Here is a 23,277-nt window from a genome sequence, read left to right on the forward strand (position 1 = left end):
GGGGGTTTTTCTTATGCCCTTGGAAACTGTTTTCTTCTCATTCAACACAATGTGCTCTTAAAACATGGTGAAAAACAAATATTCACAAGCCAAAGCCTCTGCTTTGATCCTTCCTGGCCTGTCTTCATGTTTACATAATATGAAATATTTCCAAGTAACCCAAAGGACCTTGTCTCTGAGGATGATCAGAGAGCTCCCCCACCCGCCTTGGCTCCGGATGTTCTGAGTCTGAGCTCTGCTCCCTCGTAAAGATAAGAAATAGACCGTGTCCCCGATCTCAGAGGAAAAGCTCCTTCATCCATGGAACTTCTTCTAGGACTTCAGCAATTCACATCCCCAACCCCCACCAACACATACACCAAAGGATTTGTAATATTTACAGTGTAAAATTAAAAAAAAAAAAAACATGACCCTCAGAGGGGGAGAATGAGAAGTCCATCACTCTCCCTTAAAACTAAGAATTCTTGAAAATAAGTCATGGGATCTGTGAGAAGGAAGCTGAAATACTAAACAGGAACATGTTTCAAAGAAGGGTTTTGTAAAGAGGAAAAAAATGAAGACCTTCTCCTTGACCTTGGAGGCTACATCTTTGTACGAAGCCAGGGCCAAAAGCCACTGGCATCTCAGGGCTTCTTACACATTTACCACCATCAGCTCTTTGGGGTGCTCACTACCCACTGCTGCTGGTGGTGACCTCATCACATGATTTATCCTTCCAAGGAAACATGACATTCTGGGGCTATTTGGATGGAAATTATGTCATGACCTCTGCTCTTCATTCCTTAGCTACTAACCTTTTTTTTTTTTTTTTTTTTTTTTTGAGACAGAGTCACTATTTTGCCCAGGCTTATCTTGAACTCTTGGGAAGGAAGCAGCATAGGGGGAAAGAGCCTCCAGCTGTGGGACGCTGAGCACAGGCTTGGCACCCCAGCAGGGGGCTTTGGAAGTGTCCTGTTATAAGCTGAAATGCTCAGGCCCTCTGGCTATTGACTTCTGGTTTGCAAGGGAAGGAGAGTGCAGCCTCTAAGACCACAGCAGTGAGCTGGACTTGGTGGCACAGTGCTTTACTTGGTCCCAGTAGTGATGTTTTGAAATCTGCCAATGCATGCCACAGTCTCCACCACTCCCACATGTCTACCACCTGGCAGAACTGATATAAATATTTCTCTACATCCCCTACGTTCATTTGAGTTTGCTGCTCCTGTCTATGGAGATTCTTAAACAGGACCCTTCCAGATTTATATGCATCTAGTTTAAGAGTTAGCAGATTAGAGTAGAAAACAGACTTGGGCTTGGCGAGGAGGCTGTCTGGAAAAATGCCTATAGTAGGCTCCAGAGTTAGACAGACCTGGCGAATCCCTGCTCTGCTGGCTGCTGCTGTGTGCCCTTGTGCCAGTTGCTTAACGTCTCTTAGTGTCAGTTGCCACAGTGAAGCCAACAGAGAAAAGGTGTCCAGCCCTCCCTCTCCCAGCTCTGACAGTTTCTGCAGCTCTGTCCCTTCAATAAGTGGGAGGGATGGAAACAGAAGGTGAAGCTCTTGGTGGATGTGTGGGCAGTCACTAAGGGGATGGTGTCCACTGCCTGGCCAGGGGGTTTCCAGCCCAGGACCAGGGATGATGGAGAGAAGCTGCCCAGGTGGCTTTTCCTCGCACTCCTGCAAGCCGGTTCTGCTGAGAACTGTGACTATTCGTGTCACTGCAGGAAACAGAAAAAATGCAGATGTCAGGTCTCTGCTTCTTGCCTTCCTGGTGTCCCTCCCTCTCAGGCACTTAGGATCCTGGTTGCTTCAACTCTGCCCCAGGCTGCTGCAGCCCTTCACCTGCGGCTTTGGAGCAGCCTTGGCCCACACACAGCCCCGCCCACCCGCTTGGAGCTGCTGATGCTGGCCGAGATGCCCCTCTCTGGCTGCCTACTTGCTGGTGCCACCCAGCAACTAAACAGGAAAGGCAGCCACTGCAGAGAGTAAGGCCCCAATCCTTGGGCATCTCTCTCCTGGCAGCCTGCTCACTTTTCAGTTCCTCCAACTCCCCCACTCACACCCCACCCTCTCGCCCCAGCCATCCCACAGTTCTCTTCCTCTGGCCTAACTGACCCCCGCCTTCATCTAACTCCTACTCACCCCCTAGAAGCTTCCAGAGCCACTCTCGCAGGGAAACTTTCCCTAAGCCCTCTCCCACCTCCACTTCCCAACCTCAGTCACAGTCATTCACTTCCTGTATTTTCTTTCCATTACTCTTAAGAGAAGTAAAAACTCATTAATTTTTGTGAAGACGGTATGGGAATTTCCTCTCTTCCTACCCCAAAGCCTACATTCAAGACCTGAGATCAGGAACGGTCCGGCTCACCACAGCCTCTCCAGAGCATCTGGCAGATACGGACGTCCACGCCTACAATCTTGGTGACTGACTGAGTGACTGAGTGATGGAGTGAACGCCCAGCTTCCCAGATTCCCCGGAACTGGCTAAGACAGCACCTGCCTCTGCATACTAAGGGAGGATTGGCACACTGCATCCTGGAACCCCTGAGGTCCCCTGTGGTCATCATCCTGATTCTTCACCTTTGATGCCCAAGCCCCTCCTCCTTTTTCCTTGAACGCTTATTGGTTTTTCTTCCCCTCTCCCAGCTGTTGTATGAGTGTGGGGAAAATGTCCTTTTTGAAAATCAATTAAGAATGTTTCTTCCATTGTATTCTAAATGTCTGTGCACCCACAAGGATCAAACATATAAATATATGTCCTCTTAAATATGTGTGCAAACGTTTCCACCTTGGCAGGCTATGGATGAATGAATACCTTGTGAATTGACCTCAGCCACTGTTGTGATCTTTATCCCCAAGGCACCTCACCATGGCTAGATGCAGTGTGCCAATCCACACTCAGCAAAGAGAGGAAAGCACCATCTCAGCAGGGACTGGGCAATCCGGGAAGCCAGGCATTCGCCCATTCATTCATTCAGTCACCAAGATTCTGGGTATGGAGCATCCTTAGCTGTGGCCATCAGGTGTTTCCGTCTGTGGTCTGTGACGAGCTCAGCACAGTGCCAGGAGCCCAGTGCGCTGACAGTGCATGTGTGCTGCTGCTGATACCCACAGGATGTGAGCCTGGCTGGCACCTGCTGGATCATATCCCCAGTGTGAGAAGCTCAGCATTGAGCTTGGAGGCGCCAGTCATGCAGAGACCTGGTGGAAGAGTGTTATGGGCTGATGTGCAGCAGGGGAAAGGTCCTGCAGTGGCAACATTCTAGAAAGGTCAGAAAACAACGTGGCTGGAAGGAAATCAGTCAGGGAGGAGTAGGGGGCCAGGCTGGTCAAGCCACACAAGGGAGATTAAGTTTTGCTCTAAGCAATTAGGGGTTTCTAAATAAGAGAGCAACATGATTGATTTACATGTCTGAAATAGCATTCTGAGTAGGATCTGGAGAAAGGATTGGAAGGGGAAGGGGCAAGAATGGATGTGAAGAGACCAATTACAGTTCAGGTGGCCTTGCACAAGTCATTAGATCTCAGTTGCCTCATCTATAAAATGGGGATAAGAGAGGACATGCCTGAGGCTTCTTCGAGCTCTGATAGAATGAATCAGTGCACCCAACAGACCACAGGTGCCCTTCCTCCTTGGCTCACCATTTCTCTCCTTTCCAGGCAAGGAACTCCCCACATAATTCTCATGAGTTCCATTCCTGGAATTAAAATTCTGAGACATTATTAATTAGCTGCTTGAGCTGTTCAGAGACACTCCCTGACAATTATAAGGACATGTCATATAGAAGACACTCATGTCATGGCAACATATTTAGGGTTTCCTGTTGCTGAGAGCTCACTTTCTTTGAAGACGTGGCCTGCTGTCCCCCAAGACAGCAGGCTATCAGCAGGAAATACACTATATCTCAATAATAAGACTGCTGCTGTCCATCTTGAGCAGCTGCGGGTGCCTAGGAGGGTGGGTGGCCATAAAAGCCCATTTTTCTCTGGAAGAACTCCCTGCCATTTACCAGGGGCAAACCCACCAGAGAGCGTCTGCCTGCCTGGACCCTGCAGAGCAGCCACTCTTGTGCAACAGCTGCTCTGTCACAGCCCCATTCTCGTTCTCGTTTCTAGACAAATGTAAACAATTTTTGGAGCAGGGGCTCCTTCTCTTCAGACTCTTTGAATGTATTTTATGGAAATTGGGATGACTGGTTAAAAAGTAGGTTGCTATTTTCCTTTTCCTTCTTAATGTAGAACAGTTAAAGTATAATTGTCAAAAAGGTAAAATTATGCCAGGTCCGATGACATGCCACACCCAGCGACTTGAGAGGCTGAAGTAGGAGGTTCACGAGTTCAAAGGTGGCCCCAGCAACTCGGGGAGGCCAGAAGCAACTTAGCAAGACCCTGTCTCAAAATAAAATATATTTTTTAAAAAAGGCTGGGGATGGGGCTCAGTGGTTAAGCACCTCTGAATTCAATCCTGGTACTGAAAAAAAAAAAAAAAAGGTAAAACATGACCCTCTTGCAAATAGAAAGTGAACTTGTGCTAAAGATTTTAATCAACTGACTAATTAATGAGGGAACCATTGAGACATTAAGACCAGGTTGTATATCCTTGAAGAGTTAAGTATTCATAGGTAATTTAATTAAGGATATTAGAATTTGATTGCAGAGCTATTTATAAAACTAAAGTCCTACAAGGTAAGAAAATGTAGCCTTTCAGATTATCTTTCCGTATGGGATAGAAATCATTTGCCTCTTTAACTGAAATCTACAAAGTAGCATGTAACTTGACTACTCTGGACCTTTAGTCATAGATTCTGAACTCTGCTCCCTTACATGTGTCCCCTTACATGTGTCACCCTCATTCATGGGAAACTACTCACAACACGCTCGGGGCAGGGACTCGGTGTGCATACTCCCTGGGCCTAGGGGCTGGCCTCTGGTTTCTGGATGTCTTGATGTTCATTCTTAGTGAAGGTCAACCCGGAGGGTGGGCAGAGAGCAGGTCAAAGAAAGCTTCCTTCCTCCCCTGCTCCAGGGGCTCTTCTGTTGGTGCTGAGGCTTTTGACCTCCTAAAGTCTTGAAGCTGGGGCATCAACTTGACAAGTAGCTGATGAACACCTATCAACTTGACAAGTAGCTGATGAACACCTCCTAGGTGCCAAACCCTGGGGGTGCAGCTGGAAACAAGGCAGGTGCAGAACTGCTGGCCTGGAGCTCATGTCCAGGAGTGCAGGCACTAAAGAAGATGGCACACTCAGTGAGTTAGACACAAATGTGATAAGTACAGACAGGGAAAGATAGTGTGCAAAAAAAAAAAAAAAGGGTTGGGGGAGAACTATGGGAAAACTCATAGTTTGGGGGAAGGTGTGAGGGAATCCATTTTCTGAGGAAGTGACATTTAGAAGGATGTGTGGGATTTCACTGAGTGACTGCAATAGAGGAACAGCATGTGTGAAGGACTCAGACCCCCAGGAAGAGTGGTGCTCATGGATGACCAGTGAGGAAGCGAAACCCGGGAGGCTGGAAGTGTGCACAGGCGCGAGCTCATACCGGTCTCGAAGGCTTGCAGATTTTTGGTTTTCATCCAAAGGGCACTGGGGAGCCACTGAAGAGGGGTAGAGATTTGTGTTTCTGAAAACCCACACTCTGGGAAGGGGCCCTATGTAGTGAATATTCAATAGATGTTTGTGGAGGTGTGGAGGGACACGCGCTGACATGGAGAAAGGCAGTCAGTGTCTGGTGGCTCTAACTCAGTTCCCTGCTTTTCAGTTGAACCTTCTAGACCCACTGGCCTCGGATAAGTGAAAAAGTTCTCTCGTCCCTCTGTTAAAGATTTCTGGTCTACCAAGGAACAGGAGGAAATTTCCACAGTAGGAATGGCCTCTCACAATGCGTGCGCCCAGGGCTCTTTAGGAAGTTCTACCTTTTTGTAAAAATGAGTTAAAGGGGAGCACCTTTAACTGGGAGGCCAGGGAGGCCACCCCTTCCGATTGCACAGAAGCTGCCCACTCATAGGAAGCTTCACGCACCGCTGCACTGAGCCTTCCATCTTCTTCAGTGTGGTCAGTCTTGGACAGCTGGCCAATCCCAGGCTGCGGAGGGTAGGAGTGACAAGAGAGTGGGGGTCTGGACCAAGCACACAGCTCCTGAGTCACACTGGGCTGCAGCAGGCTTGGCAGTTTGAGTCTGTTTCCCAGACAGGTTAAGACACTCTCCAAATCTCCAGATTTCCTTGGCAATTACAAACAAAGAGCTGATGCCCAGGTAGCCTGGGATGCAAGGCCAGAACTTCCACAAATTTAAAAAGGGCCATGAGGTTGCATTAGGGCTACTTGGCCTGGTCTCAGGGTACACAAAACCTCCCCTGAGAGTATGGCATCTCACCTGAGACCTCAGGGATACAAAGACATAGGCTAAGCAAAGAACAGGAGTAGTAGCCTCTGGGGAGGAAGAAATGGGAGAAACTGTGAGTGTGCACCAGGTTCCTGTGGTGTTGGAGTAGCTGGCAATCATAATAACAGTGGATTCTTTCTTCCTACTTCTCTAGACACTGTTGGCCAGGGCTCTTTATGACAACCATCCTGACTGCTCCGATGAGCTGGCCTTCTCTAGAGGAGACATCCTGACCATTTTGGAGCAAAATGTGCCGGAAAGCGAGGGCTGGTGGAAGTGTCGGCTGCATGGGAGGCAGGGCCTGGCCCCTGCCAACCGCCTCCAAATCCTCCCGGAGGCCCCTGAGGATAGATCCTGTCCCCCATTCCCAGGAGGCTTGGAAAAAACCATCACTAACTCAGAGGAGACCTACCAGGTGCCCACAGTGCTGCCCACTCCACCCCCAGGCCCTGTGTATGAGCCGATGAAGAGCTGGGTGGAGGAGCCTCTGCCACCTGCTGCCCAAGTCTACGAGTTTCCTGACCCACCTCCCACCGCCAGAATCATCTGTGAAAAGACTTTAAGCTTTCCAAAACAGGTAAGACTATTTCCAAATAAGAGAGATGGGTCAGGGGGTGTGGGCTTCAGAGCCACTCAAGTCACCACTGTCTGTTCATCCAAGTGTGCCAAAGGAAACCCAGGTCATTGGTGATCATGACTGAGGAGCTGTGTGCTTGGCCCAGGACCCCATCCTCTTGTCACTCATACACTCCACAGCCTGGGATTGGCCAGCTGCCCAAGACTGACCACACTACAGAAGACGGAAGGCTTAGTGCAGCAGTGCATGAAAGCGCTGTGGGTATTCATGGCCTGGGGACATCAAGGCATCACTGGGATCTCTAGTGGTAATGATAGGCCTGGATTTCTGTCACATCCAAGTCAAGTGACCTACCACATTTAAAACGTGTATTCCCTTTTACCCGGAAATATTGCTTCTAGAATTGCTACAGAAGCACACGGGAAGGCAAATACTGGTAGGAATGAGGAGGCCCTGGCCTTCCAGAATCATTGGAATTAGGGAAAAACAAAATCCTAAATGTTAGTGTATGGGAGGATTAGTGAGTGCATTGCCACAGCAAATTACCATACAGTTGTTAAAAAAGAAAAAAAGATGAGTCATTTCTATAAGGTGTCATTAAATAAGTAAATAATATTATTAATAAGTAAATAATATGATCAAAGACCAGACAAATGATGCCTCAAAGAAAGTATCCTGTGTCCCTGTACATGTCTAAGATCTGTGCCCCATCTCTGCCCACACGTAGGAAAGACCCAGAAACACACAAGAAGGGCTGCCCTCAAGAGGTGGAATTGGCTAAGGAGAAAGTGAAGGAACTTTTACTTCTTTCCCACCTGTGTCCCCAGCACCTGGCACCAAGCCTCGCATGCAGTGTGTCCTCCATCAGTGTTTGATGAGCAAACAGATTAAGGGGTTAATTTGCATGTTCTATGGAACATGTATGACATCTGTAGCTTTTATAATATCAGCTCTTTAAAAGCAGAGGAAAAGGAGCACTTAGTAAAAGCCGAAAGAAAACTTTATTATAAAATAAAGAAAGGAATGTGAAACCCAGCCTGGGTGAAGTGGAGGAGCAGAACGCATTTGTAGCATCCAATGGCCTTGGACACTTCCTGCCTGCCATGATGCTTGGCTTTCAGCTCAGAGGACACATCCCACCTGACCTCAGCTCTGGCAGGGGTCTTGGCAAGGTCTGTGTCCTGGAAAAGGCCACTTTCCTGACTTGTGTGCCGAGGGGACCCCAGGAAGGTGCTGCGCTCCTCTCGGGCTTCCTCCGTATCAGCCTTCGATGCTGCCTGCAAATGAAAAGGGGTTGGTGCCTTCAAAGGTTTTGAATACTTCAGATTCTCTAACTTCCTGGGCTGCAAGGCGTAGAACTAGACAGTTGTTACTTAGAACAGCTGCCACACACAGGTGCTGACTCCAGGCGCCAGGAGGAAGCTGGCTGGGCCTTCATGGGGTGAGCACTACCTTGCTTTTCTGAAACAACTGGCTGTGTCTAGGCCTGGCCTCTCAGCAGCTGTCAAAACAGCTGAGACAGAGTGGGGCCTTGATGGTGTTTCTTCTAAGGACAAGTGACACTGGGTGATATTGATTTGAAATTCTTTCCAAAACCAATGAAGAAAAAAAAATCAGGGGTCATTTCCCCCTCTCCCTAAAAGGAAAACAGATGCAAACCCACCTTCGGCCAAGCACCCTCTGCACCCAGCACAGTGCCTGGTGCTCCTCTACCAGGTGCTCCGGGAAACTTTTGCCAACTGAATGAAGTGACCCTACTCAATAGAATGCTTCAGAAATGTGACTCACTGCCACCTTGAAATCACATTCACATAAAGGAAAAGACAAGTTACAAATGAATTTTAACTCAGAGGGATGGTCAGGGCTGTAAGAGGGTTCCTTCCATGAATCTTGCCAACCATTTCCATAAAGCATGTCTCCATGCCCTTGCGGCAAGGAGAAGCCGCAGCTACCCAGGGGAATTCAGGGCCTTTTTGCCACTGAGCAGGACTCAGCAGGTGGCCACAGAGAACCGCTGGGGAATTTTCCTGCCTTTTTTTTTTTTTCCTTCTATAGCTCCTTCCCTGTCTGTCCTGGCTACATTCTTGCCCTTTTGTGTGTTCTCTGTCACCCAGTGGTCTGGCCCTCTGGCTCCCTTGGCTTCCTGTGCAGCCTGTCACTCAAGGACACTCAGAACATGACAGACCCCCTGTGTTTCTCTGTCCTCCTCTGGGTCAGGAGAGGTCGGAGGAGCATTTCTAAGGTCAGCTCCAGATGTACCGTGTGGTGATTCTAACTAACGTTACTTCCCCTCTACTCTGCTTTTCTGCTCTGAAAAGGGTGGAACTAGCTAATCAGTTGAGAATGTTCCAGTCCACAGGAAAGGCATGCATCTCTCCCCTGCTCACATTACTGAGCCTTTAACCCTAAGTCTGAGGCTGCCCAGGAAATACATGTGGTTCCAAGTGGAAGTAGACATTGGTAGAACCAGGCACTGGCTTCAAGCCATCTCCAGCGGAGAGATCACAGGCTTGGGCCACCACTTAGGCAAGTCATTTCATGGACTCAATTTGTACTTCTGTTGACCATCTCTAGATTCAGAGTTAAAATCCAAGGTGGTGGAAATTTGTCCCTATCCTCAAATTGTCCTAAGAGGGGCATCTACACATCAGAATCAGACATCTCCATAACTGGAAGAGATTTTTGAGGACCTTTGGATTAGATCAACTCTCCATTTTACAGATGAGAAAACTGATCCCAAGGAGGTGGAACTATCCATCCAGCTCCTGCACCTGAGAACACAGAGCTGGCACTAAAGCTTCTTAGCTCTCTCCATGTTCTTCAGACTGCAGTGCCCCAAGGCCAGAGCCCTGTCCTCGCCATTCTCACCATCCTGTGATCTCCTTTCACTCACCCACTGTGGCTGGAGCTACTCTTTCCATTTACCTCTTTGTTAAAGCTTCACCTTCAGGTCCTAAGGATCAGTCACTAGGATCTGACCTACTCAGTCACTAGGATCAATCAAGAAATGGAACAGAACCAACACCCAGAAGCCCTGAGCCTTCTCCCTGCCACTTCCCCCAGGGTAACCACCATCGTGAGCTTTGCTTTACTTTTTGTTCCAACTTCCTTAATATAATATATAAGCCTGACTTAAAAAAAAAAGAAGATATTTGATTTTGGTTGAAATTCCCAAAAGAGGGGACTCTTTGGTATTTCAGCAAAGGGCCAGATTTCCTCATGAAATTGTACTGAGACCCACTGGTTCCTGAACGGGAGTTCCTCCTGCCTCTCTAAGCCTCTCGAAACCAGGTTTCTCAGACATGTTCCCAAATTACTATCTGGAACCTACATTTTCCAGGAAACACTGGGCATTTTTGAAATGGCATCCTTCCATCTCAAATGTCATTTTCAGGAAAGTCCCTCCTGTGTGTGTGTGTGTGTGTGTGGTGTGTGTGTGTGTGCTCTTGCAAACATGTGCGACCCATGGCATTGGCCATATGCTTAAGTCCTGGGGAACAACGGATACGGGAACTGCATTTGAAAAGGGTCTGTAGTGTGAGAGAGCAGGGGCTGCCGGCTCCCAGGAGGGAGGAGGTACAGAAATGGCAGTCAATAGTGAGGGATGCTCCTGTGTGGTCCCTGGGCTTAGACAGTACATGGTCTCTCTTTCCTAGTGAGGACATTGGATCCCCAATGGGGACCACTGATGATTTGTCCTGGACCAAAAAGCCTGAAACCACTGGGGACACAGCCAGGTTTATTAACTGAAATGAAGAAAACTGCAGAATGAGGACCCTGTGGGTATCTCACAGAGGAAAAGCTGGTCTAGTTCTGGGCTCAGAGAAAGGTGGGATTTAGTGAAACAGAATCATGACTGTTTCATATTAGGTTCAAAGGGCTTAGCACCTTAGCACAGGAATTCTTTGGCAACCATAAAGTGGAGACAGAGGTAGAATGCTGGGGCTCCCCTTATCTGAAGCCCAGAACAATAGATTCTGCTTCTTGGGTATGTAACTCAGCCCTCCAAGCATGAGCAGGACACTTCTTTCTTTCTTTCTTTTTTTTGATCTTTTAGTGATTTTATTTTATTATTATTTTTTGACACTTCTTTCTTAATAAAGGTACTTGAGAGCCAGTGCTTCCCAGAGCCCAGGACTATAGAGAACCTCATAGAAGGGGCTGTTTTGACACTTGGCACTACAGTGTGTCCTTGGGAGAAGTGTGTCCTGTTGGTTGACGGCTCTTTCAACTGCACTTGTGATTGCAGCCTGATGAAGGGCCGGGCAGGTGTTCATGTCCTGAGCTATCTTTTACCATCCCGTGCTATCCATGTTCAAATTAGCATCAGCACTTAACATGTGCCACCCCAGTGAGTGGTCCAAGGGACACTGTAATGAATGGAAGGACCTTTACCTGGTCCTCACAAGCTGCCTCCTCAGCCTGCATTGTCCTCCCTGTCTCCACATTTCATTCCTGACCACCCCTAGGATTCAAATGGGAAAGCCCGTTACTCTGTGACAGGTTCCTTGGGACCAGGGCAAGAGGTACATTCTCCTTCTCCTCTCTTCCTGGCCCCATCTCACTTACCAACCTATGTCCTAGGTGTGTCTGGGTCCTATTTATTTCCCCCTTAGGCCATAAGCCCCAGGCAGTGAGCCTCTCCTACCCCATTTAAAAAAAAAAAAAAAATCTCCATTCCCAGGCCGCTCCCAGAAATGCTCTGATTCTAGAGGTCTGAGGTGGGAGCCCTGACAACTGGAGTACTTTAAATCTTGCCAGATGATTTGGATCTCAAGCTAGGGGTGGCGTCTCGCACTCCATAGCACCCAGCTTTGTGCCCAGGGTAGACCGCAGTCGGCTCTGAAGGACTAGTTGGAACCCAGAGTTGTGGTTAATAGGTATGGAATCGGTGGCAATCGCTGAACCAGTGCTCCTAGGTAGATGAAATCTGATTGTCAGTCCTGCTCTGTGGAGGATGCAAGCCCCGCTCCTTAACCTCCTTGACGCTGTTGACCTTCCCCAGTCTTCCCCGCTGCCCACCCTCGCTCCCTCTGTCACTTTCAACCACTCAGATGGCCAAGGTCTTTTCTGCTTCTACTCACGTCAGCAAGTGCTGTCGTCTGTGATTCCTACTCCCCCAGAGGCCCGACCTGAGGCCTATTTCCCCAGGACCTTGGGGGTCATTCACCGACACTCTGAAAGTCCGCTCTGCCCATGTAGCTGGGTGAATGTGTGAGTAGCCCCGTGTCAGAGGTCCAGCCCAGATCCCTAGAGAGCTTCAGGATCACTAGGTCCGTTTATTTCCACTACACCAGAGATTTGCCAGACGTGGGGCCCAAGATTCTGCATTCTAGCTGTTTCCCAGGGCAGGCAGCCTTGGTCCACCCCTTGAGGAAGCCTCTCCCCAACCAGGGGGCCACCCTCTCAGCACCCAGCTACTGCCAGTCTCCGGGGTAAAGCATCTGCCACTTAGCAGTGCTGGGCTGACCATAGCGCCCACGAGCTGTCTTCTCTGTTTGGGGGATAACTTTGAACATGACCCTGTGATCAGTTTAACATTTCCTTTCCCTTGACACCCTTCTTTTTCTCTCCAAGACCCTCTTTGTGCTTCCCAGACCTTCGAGGGCCTCGCTGCCAGCTCTGCCTTCCCAGGTGTACGACGTGCCCGTGCAGAGCCGGGTCCCCTCAGCCCTTAAGGTGAGCCTTGCGTGGTGGCCCCGTTCCCTGATCCCCCAGGCCTGGGCTGGGCCTGGGGGATCAGGGAGCGGGGCGTCTCACAGATAGCTGATTTCAGCTTCCTTGAGGGAGGCCTTCAGGGGCTTTAGTCCCCTAACTCTGAAGGTCATATCATCACTGAGAGGCAAGCGTTGCAGGATCCAGGCCTGCTGGGGAGAACACTGTGGCTATTGGAATTCCAGACCTTTTTAAATTTTTTACTTTTCATTTGTAATAGATATTTTATTATGAATATAGACACCTACACACATACATTTTTAAGGAATAATATCTTTTTGGCAGCGCTGGCGACCCAGCCCAGGGTCTCAGAGCATGTTAGGCAAGCATTCTATCACTGAGCTATTTATTGCCTGAACTCCTAAAAAAAAGAGTATCTTGGAGGATATGCACCACAGTTTTAAGGTTGGTGATCTTAACATTGATCATTCATTATCTCTGGGGGAAGAAATTTTAGGTGTTTTTTTTTTTTTTCAGTATTGGAGATTAAGCTCAGGGTTGCTTTACCACTGAGCTACATCCCAGCCCTTTTTATTTTTTTATTTTGAGACAGGGTTTCACTAAGTTGCCCAGTCTGGCCTCCAACTTGCGATCTTCCTGCCTCGGCTTCCTGAGTTGCTGGGATTACAGGCGTGTTCCACCACGCCTGGCAAGTTATTATTGTTTTTTAACTTACTTGTACATAATAGGCACATCAAAAACAGCTTCGCTCCTTTCTCAGCTCTCAGACTCCAGCACATATTGAGTTACCCAGCAGCTTTCCCAAGTCCTGCTGCCCAAGGCCCATCCCCAGAGATTCTGCCCTGTCGGGTCTGGGCTCAGGCATTAGGACTTTCAAAGCTTCCAGGAGATGCTAATGTGCAGCCAGGACTGAGATCACAGCACTAGTCTAAACAGAACTTGGAGCAGCTCTGTGACTTCCTGGTCACTCAGTTAAAAGAAGTCACTTTGGAGTCCCCAGTCTCCATGGGGAATTTTAACATCCCATGCAGGCAATAATCAAATGTGCATTCATTTCAGGCCAAAGTTTCTGCCCTCCCTTCCAGCCTGCTTGCTGGGCCTGGTCTCCAGCAATGGGACCTCAAGATTGACTGGGTTCTCTGCTGGTTCCATGGCCCAAGGTCTCCATTCCCCTCCCACTCTCTGGGAGGTCTCAGACTCTTTCAGGGCTTCAGGACACAGGCAGGGAGAGAGGACAGGAGAAAGGCCCTATGTCTTCTGGGGACATGGTGCAGGTGCTGAATGCTGGTGGCAAGTGTTCAGACTGACTCTCCTCTGGGGCTGACCCCACCTCCTAACTGAGCACTGCTTACCTGAAAATCCCACCCAGGGTGCAAATGTACCTGCTCTGGCTGGTGCCTCTTCCCTTAGCCCCAAGGCAGGCAGGTTATTTCCAAAGCATCCTCCTGAGATTTCCTCCCCCATCCTGCCCTGCTCATGCTCAGTTCCCATGCAATCCCAGTTGGGCTATGGAAGGAACATGCTCCCATTGCCAAGACGGACAAGGGAGCACCAGCATCTCCCCGGGGGGAAGCTTCTTAAATGAAGACACACTTAAACCCATGGCCTCTTTCCTTGCCCTAATCCCCAGCCTGTCGGGTCCTGTCTTTGTTTAAAACGTTAACATTTCATTCATCATGATTTTTTGCATTAATTATGATTTTTAAATACTTGGCCTAGATGACCGAGGGTTTTGGTGCCCCTGGATGCTAGGCCCAGGGCAAGGGCTGTGCTTTCTTCACTCTGGTCCTGACCCCAAGAACAGGCCATCACAGCACAGCCACACTCTGCTTGGTTGTCAGCCTCTAAACTCTCCAAAGCCAGATCCAGCCCCCTGCACTATGACCCCATGTTGAGGGCATAGTCATCAAGTCAAGTCACCAAAGGATCCTATTGGAACCCTCAATGCTTCACTTGTGGAGTGCACTTGTCCCTAACCCTGAAGGATTTACAGGAGACTAAGCTCGACTCGGCAAAGAAGCCCTCTAATACTCAGCTCTTTCCCTCTTTCTTGGCAAAGCCTGTTCTGGTGTTGCCTTGCCTTGGAACTTGGAACTTATTTTTTACATCCTAATATACACATATTCTGATCACTGTATACATTTTACATATGAAACATAAAACATTTGTATCTCAAGCCTCTGGAGGAGCCTGGCAGGGGAATGACAAGCTCAGCATCTGGCATTCAGTAGGTCTTCAGTAGGATGCACATTTTTCAAAGGGGTAATCCAAGCTCTCTTTTTATTGCTCTCATCACTGTACGTACACAGTTCCACCTGGCTCGGCATAGTTAGTAGTCACTCGATACATATATTCAGAATGACAGCATGAGTGACAGGAGAATTTCTGTTGTGAAAAACAAACAAAAAGATGTATTAGGCTCCCATGTCATTGTCCCTTCTGGCTTCTTTCCATCCTAAGGTTAACTGCCTTTAGATGAGTGGCCAATTTCAGTTCAGGTGACTGCAGTTAGCTCTCTACGGCTTCCCTCAGTCCTTGGGGAAGGAGAGCCGTATACATCACCACGTCCAGTGTTGAACTTACATCCGTTGCAGCACATGGAAGAGCACCATGAATGACAGCCCCAAAGTGTTCAGGGATTTGTTTCTTTCATTGGAAAAAAAAAAAAAAAACACGGGAGAGTGGAGAGTTTGTGATGACAGCCATTAGGAAGAAAAAAAATCTAAGTTGTCCTCCTCTGCGGTCTTTCCCTAGGAGCCGGAGAAGCAGCAGTTATATGACATACCGCCCAGTCCCCAAAAGACAGCACTCCACCTTCCAGCCAGCCAAGCAGGCGTGAGTATGAACAGGTGCCAAGCTGCGGTGCCGTGGAAGCCTAAATGTCTGCTGGGAAACTTTATTAGCTTGATGTGTCCATCAGCTTTCCATTGTTGTGACAGGATACCTGAGGTAAACAACTCATAAGGAGGAAAGGTTTATTTTGTCTCATGGTTTCAAAGGTTGTGCCTCTGGTCAGTTGGCATGTTGCTTTGGGCCTATGGCGGCACAGTATACCATGGAGGGAGCACAATGGAGCACAATCACTCACATCCTGGTGGCCAGAAAGCAGACAGAGGAAGAGGAAGGTGCTGGAGTCCTAATATCCTCTTCCAGGGCACATACTCAGTGAACTCACTTCCTCTAATTAGGCCCCATTTTTTATAGGGCACCACTATATCACCTCCCAGCAGCACCTCCGGCTGGAGAATAAGACTAACACATGGGCCTCCAAGGGACTTCCTAGATAAAAAAAATCAGTATGCAAATTCCCCATAACAAACCTTAATGTATTTTATTTCATTTTATTTTATTTATTTATTTATATTATTAATTGTTCAAAACATTACCTTACTGTATTTTAAACAAAAAACTTAATTGTTCTGGGGTTCAGGAATAGGATGTGGTTTGAGTAAGACTTAGCTTCTTCATGCCTCAGTTTTGTATTGCAGATGTATTGGAAGGATTAAGTGGGATAATCCCTGCAAAGCACCCACTAGAGTGCCTGGCACAGAGCAAGAGCTCAGCAAGTGTTAAAAATCACTTCTTCTTATGAGAGACCTCGGGGATGCACTGCATTGAAGTATGCTTCTGTGTGTGTAGGGGGATTTATCACTGGATTCGACCACATGCGTCCCATGGATATACTTTTGTCCAAAGTTATTAGGGGCAGCCTTACAAAAGAGGTGACATTTCAGCAGTGCCATGAGCAATATAGAAAATTTAGTAGATGGAAAGGAAAGAGTTGGATGGGCAGATAAAGCAAAGGGACTAGTTTTGGCAAAATTTTAAATATGGTGGTGTGAGTGTGTGTTCTGAGTTCAGGCGAGGCAAATAGTCCAGGGGACTGGACCTATAAGTACAGGGTGGAAGATGGTGGGGGGAGGGCTAGTAGGTTGGAAATAAAGAGAAAAGAGGCTCAAAAAGGGGGGGTCGAAATTGTGAGGGTCCTTGAGTGATAACAGTGATGGGGAGCCACAGAAGGGACTAGAGAGAGGAGAAACAGTCAGACGTGAAGGGTAAGCCCTCTTTTTATTGCTGCTAACATGGGCGACTACATGTGGTTCTTCCACAGGACATTCCTCTGAAACCAGTGTTGGCATTTAGAAGAGAGGGCTACAGCACATTGCCAAACCCTCAGAAATCAGAATGGATTTATGACACTCCAGTGTCTCTGGGCAAGGCCAATGTCAGAAATGCATCTCTAGCCAGCTTCGTGGAAGAAGCAGGGCCAAATGCTGTCCCCAGTTCGAGCTCTACTTTCCATAGACCTCCAGATACCAAAGTCAGGACCCTCCCTTCACAGCCAAGTAAAAAGGTGCCCACGAAGAAGAATCCCAGCCTTTCAGATGTCCCTTCCTACACCATCCTAGTGCCCAGGAACACACTCTCTTCAGATGCTGGCGCCAGCTACAAGGTGCCTTCCAGCTTTCTGATTCCCCGAGTGGAGCAGCAGAACACCAAGCCCAATATTTATGACATCCCTAAAGCAATGCCAAGTGCGTCCCAGGCAGGGAAAGAACTGGGAAAAGCCAAGGAGGTTCCAGAGAACCCCCGGGGCCACAATTCCTTCGAGTTCCCCAGACGAAAAACTTCCCTATCTCCAGAACCAGACAGATCATCCATTGCCAGCTCGGACAGCAGAGCCAGTGTGGTTTCTTCCTGCTCCTCCATATCAACTGACTCCTCCTCTAGCTCCTCCTTGGAGGAGTCAGCCAAGGAGCTCTCCCTGGATCTGAACTTAGCCAAAGAGACAGCAATGAGCCTACAGCACAAAGTGGTCAGCTCTGCAGCAAGCCTGCTGCTCTTTGTAAGTAGGAAGTGGAGGTTCAGAGACTCTCTGGAGGCCAACATTGATGGGATCCACAGGGCTGCTGACCACATAGAAGGAGCTTTAAAAGAATTTCTGGATTTTGCCCGAGGAGTTTATGGGTCAACCTGCAACGTCACTGATAGTCATCTTAGGGCCAAAATTCGAGATCAGTTACAGACAATCTCCAATTCCTACCAGATCCTGCTAGAAGCAAAGGAAAACCTGGACAGCTGCAATTGGTCCCTCGAAGTTCTTGTGACAGACAAAGTTCAGAACAGCCTCGATGACCTTGAGAGGTTTGTCATGGTAGCACGGATAGTTCCAGAAGATGTCAAGAGATTTTCCTCCATTGTCATTGCCAATGGGAGGCTGCTCTTTAAGGAGAATTGTGAAAAAGAAGAGACCATCCAGTTGTCCCCAAATGCAGAATTTAGGTGTAAAAAAGGCATCCAGCTTCCACAAAGAGAAGTAGAATCATACCAAAAGAGTACTCCTTTTAATAAAGCAAGGGAAAACTACCATTCCCCTGAAGTACTTAAGAAAAATGGGACAAGTGCCTCTGAACAGGTGAGTTCAGAGGTCCCAGTGGCATAAAGTGGGTCTTCTGATGTCATCCAGAGCCATCACCACTAAGCGAGGTGCCGAGAAGCTCTACCAATAGCTCTTAGGCTCTTGCAAGACAAAGGTTCCATTTCCTAGAGAATAAAACGCATGAAAGCAAACTTTTTGATAAAATCTTGTTGGATTTTAATATTAAGCCCAGATAGATCAGTATATTTTGATTTCCTCTAAAAAATTTTGGGAGTTCAGGTTTACCTCTGATCCTAGAATTAGAAAGTTTTTTTTAAATCTTTTAAAAATGTTTGTTAAGTTTTGCCGGACATAGTGGTGCACTCCTGTAATCCCAGAGGCTTGGGAAACTGAGACAGGAGGATTGAAGGTTCAAAGCCTACCTCAGGCCCTAAACAACTCAGCAAGACCCTGTCTCTAAATAAAATACAAAATCGGGCTGTGGATGTGGTTCAGTGGTTCAGTGGTTAAGTTCCCGAGTTCAATCCTGGTACCAAAAAAAAAAAAAAAAAATTATCAAGTTTTAAATCTTGCCACCAAGTATCCTCATGTTTTTGAAAATTATACATTTTGTTATCATCAGCATGTTTCATAGAAAAAGAAGTACCCTTCAAACATTCTTGTATTTTTGTTTGTTTTTGTGGTTTGGACTGTGCTGAGGGATGAACCAAGGCCTTGTGCAGGCTGGGCAAGCACTCTGACAACTGAGCTACACCCCAGCCCCCATTCAGACAATCTTCTGAGTTGTTCCAGGTCTGATCAGCCTCCACACTCCAGTCCTACCTAGGAACTCTTGTGGAGCCTTTAGACCTTACAGGAAGAGGACGTTGAGTTCAGAGGTTGCAGCCAAGAGCCCAGCGGGCACCTGAGGGCTGCGTGGAGATGGTTTGACTCTTTGGGTCCCAGCCTTGGGGTTCTGTTGACATGCCTGATGATGTAACAGCTTTAACATATTCTAGAAATTTGAACATCTTTCATTTCCAGGTAAATTTTTTTTAATTAAAAAATTTTTAATTAAAAAATTTAAACATAATTTTTTTATGGGTCATTACATTAGGTCTTGTTGGTTAGCATTGGGTGTCAGTAGCAGAACCAAGAACAGCAGTACAGGTAGGAGCGCTCGAGCATTAGCCTGAACTGATGCAGTTTGAAATAATGGAAAAATCATCCAAGTTGGGATTTTATTTTTCAGGCATTACCTAACCTAGAAGAAAAAGAAACATGCATCTTGGAACAAAAGTTAGAAGAAGACAAAGACTTAGATACAATGGTAAGCTGTCTTGCTCACTCCCCAACACCTCTGGTTACATGTTTTGTCCCTAGAGACATTTCATCATGCTATAGCAATCTCATCCTATAGCCATGACCCACTTAGGGCAGATCTGGTTTTCTCTTCTACTCCTTCTTCGTAGTTCAAAGAACCCTGTAGAGCTCCAGTGTATGTATCATGGCCCTTAACCCTGACCACCAGGGAAAACTGCAAGTTCATCTTGGGTGGGTCCAACATGGCATTAGATAACATGGTCACATTCTCTGTGATGTCATCAATTAATGCTTCTGATTACAACAACAAAACACACTTCGGTTTGAAGTTCTGTCTTCAACACCTCTTTGACATCTCCTACTTCTTTTTTTTTTAATCAAAGATGTTATCATTGTGCTTATTATTATTGGTCATCTTTGATTTGTGACAAATGACAATAGTTTTCCAATTCCAAATTTTGAAATTTTCCTTTAAATTATTAAAGTGAAAACAATGGGTCCATCCAGAGACTCAGTGTGAAGCCAGCAGATGTCAAGAGGGAGGCTGGCTGCTTGGGAAACAGTGAACCAGTTCAACAGCCCAGATTAAGGGGCATGCTAGGTGGGGGAGGGTGATGCAGACAAGGTCATGTGCCTTCTCTGAGGCAAAGGGGGCAAGGACCCAGGCTCAGTTACCCACACCCCAAATACTGAGCATCAGGCCTTCTGTATTGTTAAAGGCAAAGTATGCCTTAGACCAGAGGCCACCTAGCATGACAGTACATCACAGTCCCTTGTAAGGCTTGCTGAAACTCCGAATTTCTGATTAGTTGGGGCGTGGGTGCAGAGAATTTACCTTCCTGACAAGCCCCCAGGTGCTCCTGATGCTTTTGGACCAGGGGCCACACCTGGAAAGGCCCTGCTTCACACTGACAGTGCTTCCTCAGTGGAGACAGGGTGTCATTGGCCACAGGGGACCATGCTCCCTGTGTGGGAAGCCCCGGTGGCACCCCAACCCCTGCCCACACACTGCCTGCAGCTGCCTGTCCATAAGACAACAACTAGAACCACCTCTGCAGGCTCCACACCCGGGTCAGGAGCTGTGGTACTCTCTTCCTTTACCTACACTTGGTACTTCTAAGATAGATTTCCTGGCTCATGATGCTCATCCCTGCTCACACAGTCCTCTTAACCAACACCCCATCCTCTTTTCACTTCATACTAAAAAATATTCGTTGTCTTTATTTTCCAAATATGAAATCATAAAAATGAATCGATTTCTCCAAAGTATGCCTTACTTCTTGTCTGACTCCCCCTCCACCAGCCCCGAGGGTCACAGCCCCCTCTGACATTCACTCTGCAGGTCCTTTCTGATGAAGTGCTGTCATAGGTAGACAAGAGAGGGCAGAGTTTGAGGGAGAGAGTCTCAGACTCTGCCATTTGACTGTGAGCTCCAGCTGAATTTACTAATTGAATGGCCCCTGAGTTCAGTTTCCTCACTTATAAAATAACAAAGGAGGGCCGGGTGTATGTACCTCACTGGTACAGCACTCGCCCAGCTTGTGCAGAGGTCCTGGCTTCAACCCTCAGCACTGCAAATAATAAAACTAGGTTAAAAAAAAAAAAAAACCCAAGCTAGCTGCCTTGTATTGCTACCCAGAGTGGCCACCACCAACTCCGGTGCTGAGAATTCTCTGATGGCATATTGTCCTGGGAGAAACATTGATCCCATTTTCCTGAAAGTAAAATTTTGATGAGACCTTAATAGCAAACAAGGTAAGCATTTTCATATTAAGGTAGGTAGGTCAGTGTATTTGACCCCTTTCACTGTACCTCTGGTACTGGAATTAGAAAGGATTTGTAAATGTCTTAAAAGCTATTCTTCGGGCAAATTTTTAAAATCTCACTGTCAAGTTTCTACATTTTTGTTGTTGTTGTTATTATTGTTTTTTTTCTTTTCCCTTTTATTTTTTCTCTTTCCATATTTTTATTGGTGCATTATTGTTAAATATAATAGTGTTACTTGTTGTTACATCTTCCTGCATGCACACTATTGTTTGTGATTTGGTGCTGGGGTCAAACCCAGAGCCTTGCACATGTTAAGCACATGCTCTATCACCAAGCTTCAACCCCAACTCCTTCTTGCACTTTTGAAAGCTATAAATTTAGTTATTGTCCACATGTCCCTTAGAGTGAGTTTCTTATGGTTTACTGATGGTCAAATAAAATTATATATAGTATGTATTATAATGCATAAGATTACATATACTATGTTATGATATATGCTACAGTGCTTTGGAAACATTAACATCATTTTCTTTAGATGTCCCCCCAAAAACTGTGCCTTTCCTTCTAAAATGCCTTGCCAATCAAGCAAAAATAAGAAAGGGAAGATAACCGCAGCTTGCTGATCCATCTGTCTCTTACCTGCTTCCTCCTTCTCTTCTCTAGAATCCTGGCTCTCTTGTAGCCCAGCCTTTGACTCAGCAGAACCCCAGGAGGAAAGTGCACCTTTCTGAACACTGCCGCCTCTATTTTGGGGCGCTCTTCAAAGCCATCAGCGTATTCCACAGCAGCCTCAGCAACAGCCAGCCTCCAGAGATCTTTATCACTCAGAGCAAGCTGGTCATCATGGTGGGGCAGAAGCTGGTGGACACTCTGTGCAAGGAGACCCAGGAGAAGGATGTGCGTAACGAGATCCTCTGCAGCAGCAGCCACCTTTGCGGGCTGCTGAAGGACCTGGCATTGGCCACCAAGAATGCAGTTCTCAAGTACCCAAGCCCTGCAGCCCTGGGGCACCTCCAGGCTGAGGCCAAGAAGCTGGAGCATCACACACGACAATTCAGAGGGACGTTGGATTGAGGCGCTGCCGCTTCCTCCCTCAAGTTACTTCTTAGCTTCTCAGCACAACCTGGGCAACTCTGTCCCCTGGGGAACGCCGCAGAGCATACAGGATGGGCCACAGCAGCCACTGTGCCCAGAGCCTGTAGTACAAGCAGCCGAGCAATTCCAGGACACTGGCTTACCCCCAGGGGGCAGGAAAGAGAGCCAGGTATTATGTAAGGACCTTATGAGGAGGACATGCCATCTAGGGTATGCAAAGTCACTGTTGAAAGTAACAACAAAGAAATCATTTCTATGTTGGTTAAATGTGTGTGTGGTTTACATTCATTTATTCAGCACTTATTTATTGGGCACTAATTATATGTCAAGTTCTAAGGCTAGAGACACAGCAGTTTCTCAGCAGCCATGCATGCCCTCATGAACTCACAGTCCAATAGTGAAGACAGACAATAAAGTGATTAAGAAATGCATCTATAATAAATCAGAGGCAAGGAGAAAATACAGTCCAGGGAAGAGAAGGGAGCTGTTTCAAAAGATACATTTCTGTTGCATCCGTTAGAAAATGTAATTTTTAAAAAATTTTGGATTGAATTAATTCAGTGAGATTGGTACAAGTTGTGTATGTTTCTTGCACCAAAACTATATATATAATTTTTTTTTGCTGTTTTCTTACTGTGGTTAAAGATGCATGGTATATTCTTGCCACACATGTTCTGTTGTGTTCCCTATTAACTTATTTTGTATATTGTAGATTCTGTATTGAGAAGTTCTACTGCTCAATTAGAAAAAAAAAGTTTATATTTCAACAGTTGCAACTCTGTGACCGTTTATAATAATATTTAAATATAACCATGAATTGAAGCATCCTTTTCAGCAATCCTTTGCAAGCCTTTGGTCCACACTGCCTGAGTTCTGGTCCCAAAGTCAAGCCCTTGATGTTTATTTTTGGCCTTCAAATGCTTCTCACTGAAGTCTGTAGGCAGATGCTGTAGAGGCCATGTTTTATGTGTCAGATCAGCATGTGGCACAAAGCCATCCCCTGTGGGGTGCAGACAGGAAGGTGTGGTGTGGACAGGATACCCATCGCTGGGCACAGACATGGAAATGACACTGAGCTCTCCTCCCGTCAAACCACCTCCTCTTCCACCCCTTGCAGCG

At 47.1% G+C, this 23,277-nt stretch overlaps 1 protein-coding gene across 1 annotated transcript in view; it reads left to right on the top strand.

Moving 5' to 3' along the window:
* The window catches only part of CASS4 (Cas scaffold protein family member 4), a 34,313-nt gene extending 11,368 nt beyond the window's left edge, over window positions 1-22,945 (top strand). Inside the window, exons 2-7 of the mRNA XM_081290241.1 lie at window positions 6,516-6,938; window positions 12,516-12,617; window positions 15,369-15,449; window positions 16,726-18,030; window positions 19,226-19,303; window positions 21,727-22,945. Of these exons, the coding sequence (XP_081146367.1) occupies window positions 6,516-6,938; window positions 12,516-12,617; window positions 15,369-15,449; window positions 16,726-18,030; window positions 19,226-19,303; window positions 21,727-22,137 (2,400 nt within the window). The 3' untranslated portion in view covers window positions 22,138-22,945. The remainder of the gene's footprint in view (window positions 1-6,515; window positions 6,939-12,515; window positions 12,618-15,368; window positions 15,450-16,725; window positions 18,031-19,225; window positions 19,304-21,726) is intronic.
* Window positions 22,946-23,277: the final 332 nt, after the last annotated feature.

This window comes from Spermophilus citellus (genome assembly GCF_964194105.1).
Source record: "Spermophilus citellus genome assembly, chromosome: 4".
Taxonomy (NCBI): domain Eukaryota; kingdom Metazoa; phylum Chordata; class Mammalia; order Rodentia; family Sciuridae; genus Spermophilus; species Spermophilus citellus.